At 28.8% G+C, this 10,343-nt stretch overlaps 1 protein-coding gene across 3 annotated transcripts; it reads right to left on the bottom strand.

Moving 5' to 3' along the window:
* On the bottom strand, positions 1 to 8,280 carry LOC114125055 (phenoloxidase-activating factor 2-like). Of its 3 annotated transcripts, XM_050206417.1 has the most exons (8): positions 8,028 to 8,279; positions 7,734 to 7,965; positions 4,749 to 4,958; positions 4,368 to 4,552; positions 4,123 to 4,279; positions 2,181 to 2,470; positions 431 to 594; positions 1 to 332 (listed from the first exon to the last, which is right to left on the bottom strand). In XM_050206417.1, the coding sequence occupies exons 2-8, from the start codon at positions 7,958 to 7,960 to the stop codon at positions 147 to 149; spliced, it is 1,419 nt and encodes a 472-aa protein (XP_050062374.1). In that variant the 5' UTR covers positions 7,961 to 7,965; positions 8,028 to 8,279; the 3' UTR covers positions 1 to 146. The 3 variants fall into 3 exon arrangements, with proteins under 3 accessions (XP_050062374.1, XP_027844332.2, XP_027844331.2); XM_027988531.2 differs by having other exon boundaries at positions 4,428 to 4,552; positions 7,734 to 8,280; XM_027988530.2 differs by having other exon boundaries at positions 7,734 to 8,279.
* Positions 8,281 to 10,343: the final 2,063 nt, after the last annotated feature.

Genomic DNA, 10,343 nt, shown 5'->3' with positions numbered 1-10,343 from the left:
TTATGTTTAAGGCGTAAATTGAAATATATATTTTATGCTCAAATAATAATATATCAGAAAATCAATCGACTCAAATTCGATTAAACACCCAGTCAAAGTATAAATATAAATTAAAATGCCAATAGTTGGAGAAAAAAATGATGTCTTCATTGTGTAATCATTTTAAGCTCCTTGTTGATCCATTGGGCATTGGCCGTTACCGATGAGTATACACCGGGTATATTTTCATCACCGCACCCAATACCCCAAGACACAATACCCACTTGCATATATTTTTTAGACTTCTCTTGTGATCCTTTCATTGCACATATCAACGGTCCACCTCCGTCACCCTGTATTATAGGAAAAAAATATATAAACGACAAATCAAGTTATAAACGTCTTGAGTTGTCAATCTGATCATAACAAATATAATAGATTACTCGCTTACTTTGCACACGTCTACTCCCTTTGAACCACCAGCACAAATAAAACTATCGTGTAAACGGAAAAAGTTTCCAAGGCGCGTGTTCCGTAGTTGCTGCTGGCATAAGTCATTAGGCACAAGGGACAGCTCTACTTTTTTTAACACCGTTTGATATCGGCTACCTTGTTCTGTTATATTAAAAATAATATAAATAATAACTGTTAATAAAGCATCAATTATGTGTTTACTGTTTACTGTATAGATATATCTTATTAGTTTATTACAATAAAATCTCTATAATAAAAACAAGTTGATTATCAAATTCATATAAAAAAATTAAATACTATACACAGACTAGGTCTGAGTTAAGAGTTAAGTAAATAAATACATTATATGTGGGCATTTTGTCGACTTTATCTAGATAGAGGTACAAAGGTGCTTTTGATTTTAAAATGTATTACATTTTTTAAAATGTATTGTTTTTAATTGAATTGAGTAAGTAACTTTATATATTTTATTTTATAACAATTAATTTCAAATCAATTTCACTTTTAATAAAATATCTATAGACTGAAAGCGACCGACAACAATGTCTATTGTCTATTTAATATTATTAACATATTATTAATAAATTAAAAATGTTTGGATAAATAATTTTAGATGCATCTGTAATGATATTATGCTATCATAATTGTATATTGCTTATTTATTCAATACAATAAATTACGGTCATCAAGATGTCGCACGCAGATAACCGTTAAAACCCAATAATCACTGACGAAAAGAACGATTTACATTATTTGGTCACGTATAGGAACTAGGAACTTATACGTAGTTGTGACAATATGGCGCAAAACGTGTGATCTATTTCGTGTGCCACCAGAGACAAGGGATGGCCCAATGAGGGTCTCTGTCGCCAAAGAGAAAGCCAATTTCTTTAGAAACGCGGAGACCTTTGATGGTTCCGCCTGCGACTCTGCACCAGCCTATTTGAACACACCGGATCTTGCGAGCGACAACTGGGTCTTTTCGTTTTAACGAAAATATATCAGTGTAGTGATTATTTGGATTAGAGTGTCTAAAACCTTTTTTTTATCTTATTGAGTCATTTGCACAATCAAATACAGCTGCGAATAAGGTAAGGCGCATGCGCATCATATTATCTACACACCTATATTAACTTTTACAATTCAATTATTTATATTTTATTACTTCGGTGTACTTGGTAATTCTCAAATTACGACCTCGCGAGAGCCCTCCGACAATCAAGAGGAAGGTAACAACGCAAATTTAAATAATTTAACACTCAAATCTGATAGGTGACTATTTTCAATTTGCTCAAAAAAAAGTAAGAATATTCTATTATGAATAGGTACTAGATTAAATTTATAAAAATGTATATGGCATTACTTTTATGAAATATATTCGTGTTTTGGTAAAATAAACAAATATTTTTAGTATTGACGAAAAATTAATTTATATTAAAAAATACAATTAGAGACCCTTCTCTGAAACAAAATCTAAATACAACCTTCTATATAATAATAAGTAACAGTTTTAATTTCGTGAATGGTTATGATTAAAGTGCGATTTATGTAGATCTACCCGAGCCATATACATTACCTATAATAGTTTATCATTAAAGTGATACATTTAAATAAATAAATATATCTGGGTTTTTCCATAAGTTATGAATTATATATTTTAAAGTTGTGTCATAATCTACTATTATTGATTAAATCGCATAAATTAAAATTAAATAATCTATACTGACCGAATCCATTTTTACCCCATCCTGTTGATATACACGATTGTGGGTCGTAGTTTAATTGTTTTTCATTGCTGGGAATGCATATAATGTTAATATGTGGATATAGTTTAATTTCAGATTCTAGTTCGACTAATGCAACATCGTTGAACATAGTTCCATTATTGTGATTTGGATGATAAACTATTTTTGAAACACCACGATCTTGGTGCGAAATTTCTTTTTCTTCTTCGTTATTATTGGATTGAGTATCCCAAACGCCCACTCGTACTTTCATCAATTTTACATTTTTATCTCTATTTCAATATCAACAGGAAAAATTAAAATTAAAAATACTTATAGTATAACAGCTGAAACTAATAAAGTAGGTACTAATTTTTTTGAACGAAAACGAACACATTAAAAACAATACTATCATTGAGTAATAACTAATAGATTATTATTTATTATCTACAATATGTATATGATACACAAAATAATACATAGGCAACTACGATTTATGGATAATCTTCATTAATACATACCGTTAAATTTCTTATTTTAACAGTTTCATAATACGTGTTACACTATATCTAATATATTTTAATAGTAATATAATATTTTATATAATTAAAAGAAACTATTTTGAATATTTAGAATCAAAATCATAGAATATGTATTTAATATTTAAGGTTTTTAAAAAAAATGTATTTCTAATCATTTGAGTACCACATAGTGAGAAAAATTTATAATATATATAACATTTTTTTTACTTTATTATGTATTTAGTATTTAATATATTTTTTAAAAGCTTTATTCGTATAAATAAAATACAGTTTACAAAATTGTAAAATTTAAAAAGGGAAAATATATATTACATTTCGTTTAATCATTATCACATAAACGACATTATGATTTTAAAACAATAATATACCATGTTTAGAATAGGAAGATGATTTTAATAAAAATGGTACTACATGTATTAATACTAAAACTTTAATACTATATAATTAAACGGACAAATTATGAAAAGAAATTTGATTCTAGAAGTGACAACAAAACTCATTATTATAAATCATAAAAATATATGAAACCTATGTACTTAATTTTTCTTTATTTAAAAATTTAATGTGCTGATTTCAAAAATATATTTCTATTATTTAGTTAGATAATTCTATTCTTTTTTATGTTTATATAATATATAATATTAATATTAATATCCCTCGGTATTTAATATTGGAAAATTACAATAATAATGTAATATTATAAACTATAGAGTATATAATATGGATTTTGTGTTTGACTGATATAATTTTTTAAATATTCAATTAATAATTTTTTACATTATAATATTACAATTAAAAAAATATATATTTACTATAATCATCACTCAAAGTAAAACCTTACTGTGTTTGTAGCCGTTATAGGTAAAGAATTATACATTATATACCAGTGGCGTAACCATGGGAGGGGACAGCCCTCCCCGAAATTTTAAAAAAATTGAAAAATTATTTTAATGGTCTATGAAAAACGCTACAAAAGTCTTAAAAATTGTTTTTAACTGATTTTAAATTATCATAGATTTTTTTATTTTTATATATTAATAATACTTTGGCATCTAAATGTTACACTTTTGGAAGAACCTAGATAACCACCACTGTGAAAAAATTGATAGCCTCCCCCGAGGAAAAATCCTGGCTACGTCACTGTTATATACTAATTTCAGCAAAAATTGTCAATGTATCATTTTTGATAAATATTTAAATTTTAAGAGGATATTATATGGGTATTTTCATTTACTAAAACACGCTCAATTCGATTTATAATGTTTTTTTTTTGGAAAAATAACACCACTCGTTATAAAATTGAAAACCATATTTTGGTAGGCACCTAAGTATTTATTTTTAAATAATTAAATTCCTTTAAAGTAATATTCTAAGAAAAAATAATAAAAAAATTCATTAGATACCTGACACAGTGTGCCGCTGTTAAAATAACTCGTGGGTGTACTAATGAACCACCACACAGGAAAACATTTTCAGTTTTTACATCAGTCTCTTCATTTATGTCTGTTTTTAGAATAGCAGCCATCCATGGAAATTGGCCAAAATACGTGTTTGAATAATCTTACAATAAAAAAGAAAAAATTGTTTAATTTATTTTTAAAAAAATCATCATCGTGTTATTTTATATTTCAAACAAATCGTAAAATACCTTCAGAATTAACAATACGTGTTCCTATTCTCTCAGAATTTATGGAATCTGGTGACTTACCGATACCACAACTACGAACATTATTATAGTTGGGTTCATCAATAACAGGTGTTTCCTGAGTTGATGATATGATATTAACATATTCATTTATGCAACAAACTTTATTGCTACTACAACTGCCTTTTCTAGTCATAAAAAAAATAATAAAACATAATTAAGATTATTTTTTATTAGTAAAAAGTATTAAATTTGCCAACTTATATCGTAAATAAAAGTACAGTCAATAATAATATTAAAATACCTATTAGGTAATAGTAAATTTAAAATTATATTTATTTCATTTTATTAGGTATTTTTTATATGTTAAAAACTAATGATTACCTTATATTATTATTTTGCCCATCATTTGTTGGTAAACATTGATTTTTAGATACACATGTACATGGTTTATTATTCTCGATATATGGTTCTTGAGTAGATGAACTAATTTGAGATAATTCAGATGACGATGGAAACGATTCTTCGGTAACTGGTGTATCACTTTGTACTCGGCAACATACCAAATCGCTTATACAACCTAATTCTGTAGATCTGTGAGAATAACAAAATAATCAGAGAAGTCGTGTTAATATATTTTAATACATAAGTAGATAGAGTGCAAAAAATATTTTACAAATACGTAAGAATTATTAACAATACTTAGGTCCTAAGTAGAAGATAGGTATTAAATAATATTTTATGACCATTACATTGCATTAGTATGCTACTATTTGTTTATTTTATTTTATTGTAAAGCAATACTGTTGTATAAATACGTTAATATAATTGAAAAATATATTTTTTTAACTAATTAAATTAATCTTGTGTTTTTTGCATACAAATATAAGAAATACCAAAAAATTTAAGTACCTAAATATTACACCGCATAAGCCTAAAATATATTCAAACTTTCAAGTTATTCGAATAAGGGAAAACAACTAGGTAATTATTTATTAAATATTTAAATGGATATATAAAAGGCCTAACTGTCGTTAGTCTGTCTGCACTCTGCAATAAGCCAGTAAAACAGCCAACCGTTTGGAAAAGTAATAAGTAGTTTTCTAACGGACTACACCATTGCAAAGAGCTTAGTATTTTTGCAAAAAAGATTAATTTTCCAAATGGCCTAGCTGCAACACATCTAAATATAATTGAGATACCTATTTCATAGATAATGAAAATAAATCACACTTATGAAAAAAATTAGCAAATACTTATAATATTCATAAGATTCTAAAAACATATTATACTTACCTAACTATTTTAGTTCAATGATCTAAGAATTGTTAAGTACGTTGATTGTATAGCCTAATAATACTATTTTTTAGATCATTAACTAGATATGGATCTGACCTCCATAATTAGTTAATCTTACATTTTAACTCATCCATTTATTATAATATATACATTTGAGTAATTAGAAATTATATTAATGAAAATATAATTACCAATCAGTGACGCGTATCTTAAAGACATCAAGGAAATTCTATGACTGTATTACAATAAATTTACAACCACAGTTTAAAATGTACTGCGATTACGACTATAAAACTAAAGTCTGTATGGCTACATTTTTTCCGAATCCAAATATATTTGAATACCGATCATTATCACTATAATATTATGTATTTTTCGACATTTTCTTAGTTTAAAACAAAATTAAAATATTCAAAAAAGTGTTATTTGCCCCTTTACATACTAGCAACTTAATGTACATGGTGCAGACTCAATAGTACCTACTACCCAGAGAGGTCAATGTGGGCATTTTTCAAAATAATAACGAAACAGGACAGTCGTACAAATACAGCTTATAATTATTTATTTTTTAATTGGTATCATGGTACCAGCAGATGTGTTAATACAATTATTATTTATATAATTATTCAGCAGAACCATTTAGCGTTCTAAATTGAACCATATTTTGAATATTAAAATATTATTCTATAAAAATGATCACTATTGAAGGACAACATTCAAATATAATTTATATTAAAATTTATAATGTAACGGGCTGTATTTTATCACTATCAGTACAAAACATAATATCGTGATATCTATCGTCTAATACTCAAATGCGTATAATATTAAATTGTTACATGTGAATATGTTGCATGCAGTATTATATTAAATATTAAATTAATATTATTATTATTATTATTTTGATGAGAATAACAATTAACTATAAGGAAAACTACAGCATAAATACATACATATATATATATTTGTTGTAATATTATTAATAATATTTATTTTATATAATTAATTATAATATAAATTGACAGCCAATTGACCAATAGTTGTGCTAAATCCACGTCTAGCGCGTGTTAAGGGGCCGCCACACCAAAATGTGTTTTCTCTGTCTATCTGACTATCTCCCACATAATATAAGAACAAAGATATTCCGTATTTCCACGATTACAACTCTCTGGTTCAGTTTAGGGTAAAGGCACTTATAATATATTTTATAAAGAAGAATATTTCCATTGCATTGACCGGATAGATTTTTAATATTAATATTTTTGATAAATTATTAATAGTTAAAAATAATCAAAATAATATTAAATTAAAACATGCTAAATTCACTATTCCCAACAACAGTACGAAAATAAATTAAGAGAATAAGAGATTCTCTCACGAAAGTAAGTAGCATTGAACGGCTATAAAGGCCCGGCACAGAGACCATATTTTTAAACGTAATTTTATAGATGTAAGTACCTATCTTCTCGTCAGTTGATTCTATGAGATCGATATTTGTGTTTCCTTAATATATTGATGGACAGTCTGAATTTTTAGTTTTTTTTTTTAAGTACCTTTAGCAAACGCAATAACTTACTATTACTACTACTACTACTACTACTACTGAACTACTGCTGTGTCGTTAAACTATTCAATATTTTTAATAACAAAAACTCCTATTTACTTTTTTTTTTGTCTAAAAAACTAAAAGTATATTATACATAATAGGTACGCGGTAATAAAAATACAAATTAGTGGTTTTAAAACTCAGTGCTCAACGATCCGTCGGGTTTTTAGCGGAACACTAGAAAATCATCTGTCATAATATTATCACGAAACCATTGACTACAGTACTGCTATGATAGCTGCGGTAGTGACACGAGTACATCAAATTTAAAAAAAAAAACGACTGCTACAGCAGTGTACTGTCCATCAACGCGTCAAGTAACCCAGTGTTTGAAATAAGTCGGTACCTCCGGTGAAAAAACCTAAAAACGGGCAACCGCGAGCAGACGGAAGGTTTATGGTTCCCGAGGGACCCGAGTCCTGTACTATATTATTAATATTTATTAATGCGCTCGTTACACCTACCCAGAGGGTACGTAGACGGTATTGCTCGACTCGCACAAATAGAACGGCACGCACTTGCACTGATTGCCGGCGATCGTGATCACGGCGTCGCCGTCGGACTGCGGGGCGGCGACCGTCGAGCGGACCGCGATGGCCAGGACGGCGGCTACCAACGCCGCGACGGCCGTCTGCACGGGCGGCGTACGGCGGCGGCGGCGGTGACAGTGCGGCGGCGACGACGAAGACATGGCGGCTACGAAGGGCGATAGAACAACAGTAATAATAATTATTATCGTTATATTATTATTTACGAACCCGAAGACGGCGGCGCGGCGGGAAAAACGACGAACGGTCGGGAAAAACGAGGGCCAAAAGGACGGGAAAACCGTGTGGACGGTCGCGACGCGCATGCACGCTTGCACTGCCCGGTCGCGGTGTTTATCGGCCGTCGCTGGTGCTGCACCGGTGCCCTGCCCACCGACAACGATATTATTACGATCGCCTCGACGGAGAAGAAAAAAACCGCTTTTGTGTCCGTGAACGACGTCGTCGTCGTCGTAGCGATCCCGCCAACCGCGTTCCGTCGTTGTTGTTGTTTGTCGGATATTTTAAAATTATCATACGAGTTACGCGGGTTTTGCCGCCCCCCCCCCGCACGCGGACGCAAACGGCATAAAATTCATTAGAATATTTATTATGCATTACGCTCGTTCCGCGAAAATATCAGTCCTCCAGTCGCCCGCCACAGACGACTGTGTGTGTGTGTGTGTGTATTAATAAAGATTGTTGTTGGCCGATGACGATGACGTGTGCTCGTACACCGGTTAACGATTATTATAGTAATAATATTCGTAGATTTAATCGGAGAATTAACATTTATAATGAGCAATGACGTCTCTCGAACGTTTTTGAGTTTCTAATAATAATTATTATATTAATATGGATAATCCGGTTTTGGGGGGGTACAGTGTTCTGGTCGTCGTCGGTAAATCGTTGTGGTGGTTTTGTTTTTCCGCCCGCACGTTATAATATTATTGTCGTATTACACAACAATAATAATATAATACAACGAATTAATTTTAAAATAAAGTATATAATATAATATAAAAACTACTAACATTTTAGGATACGAAAAGATTATTAGTACTCGACTATCAAAAGAATGACGATAACTATTGTCCATAACATTGACATTATTATTTCGATAAAAACTAAAAGTTTCGTTCGTTTTGTATATCCCATTGTTCAGTGATACCCAAGAGAGCATGTTATCGTCTATTTATTTGATGGCCACTTTCATTTAGCGCTTTTGTTCCTTTAACAGCACAAAAATAAATTTTATTACCGACACAATATTGTACCTGTTGCACCTCACACTGTACAAGTCTTGAAGTTTTAATAAAACAATTGACGCTTATTATACTTGTTTTTAAATATAAAGTATTTTTATGTTTTATAAATATAAAAAAATGTCCAAATTGGACTACTTTAAAACTATGAACTTCAAATTTCAAATTTAATTTTAAATAACTCATTATACTTCTGAATTTAAAATAATTCAAGTCTAATCTTTTATTTTTTATTTTTAACTCCTTTTAATATCATTGTATATTAATTAATATAATGAATAATAGCTATGATTTTAATAAAACACACTCATTTTGTAAAGTGTATTTATTCTAATGGGTTGTAGAAAAGATAATTTATTTTGCGTTCATGGGCTAGAGTTCCATTTTTTGTTAGTAGTATACTAGTATGTAAACGTTTTAAATGCTAATTGCTAATATAACTATGGGGTATTAGCATTTTAAAAATAATTTATTGGAAATAAAAATATATTTAGAGTGGGTAATTTAATAATATATTTTACTTCTTAGATATTTTTCATTAGATAAACAGTAATGGTGAATACTGAATTCAAGGTAATTTTTTTTAAATATAAAATATTAGAATTTAAGATACAAGGTTAACTGTATGTTCATACTAAAAGTATAAAAATTATTTTTTATACGTACATCAAAAATAAAAATATAAGTAAACATTGTTTTTTCTTAATGTACGATTTTAACACACGTTAATTATTTTCATTGTCCGACCATATTTTAAATTAATAGGTATTATAAATGTTGTTTGATATAAATTTCTGATGCTGTCCAATAATTTTGATACGATATTACTAGTTATGATTGGTAAACAGCAATGAAATGGAACGTATTATCGAAAATACTAATAATTATTATACTATTTTAGGTATATAATATGATATTTTATAAATAAACCAATATACAGTGTTAATGTGTTATGCCTTTGTGAGTCATTAATTTATATTTGTGTGGATCGAATAACTATACACATGGCAATATTTAGATATTATAATACACGTTTGGTTTTAACAATAATTGAACAGTTCATTATACAATTGTTGATTATAATAGAAGTAAGTTTATATTAATTCGAATCCACTGTAATATATATTTTATTTGATGATTTCACAGAATTCGTAATTAACTATTAAGTTAATTAGTTTTAAGAATGTGCTATTGAAATTTAATAAATTTAATTATGTTGACTGGGTATATTTTCGTATACTTTACTAGATTCTATAATGGACAATGTACACACAGATCGGGT

Source organism: Aphis gossypii, chromosome X (assembly GCF_020184175.1).
Source record: "Aphis gossypii isolate Hap1 chromosome X, ASM2018417v2, whole genome shotgun sequence".
Taxonomy (NCBI): domain Eukaryota; kingdom Metazoa; phylum Arthropoda; class Insecta; order Hemiptera; family Aphididae; genus Aphis; species Aphis gossypii.
Note: the sequence above shows the minus strand (reverse complement) of the source record. Positions and strands in the feature narration are given on the sequence as shown.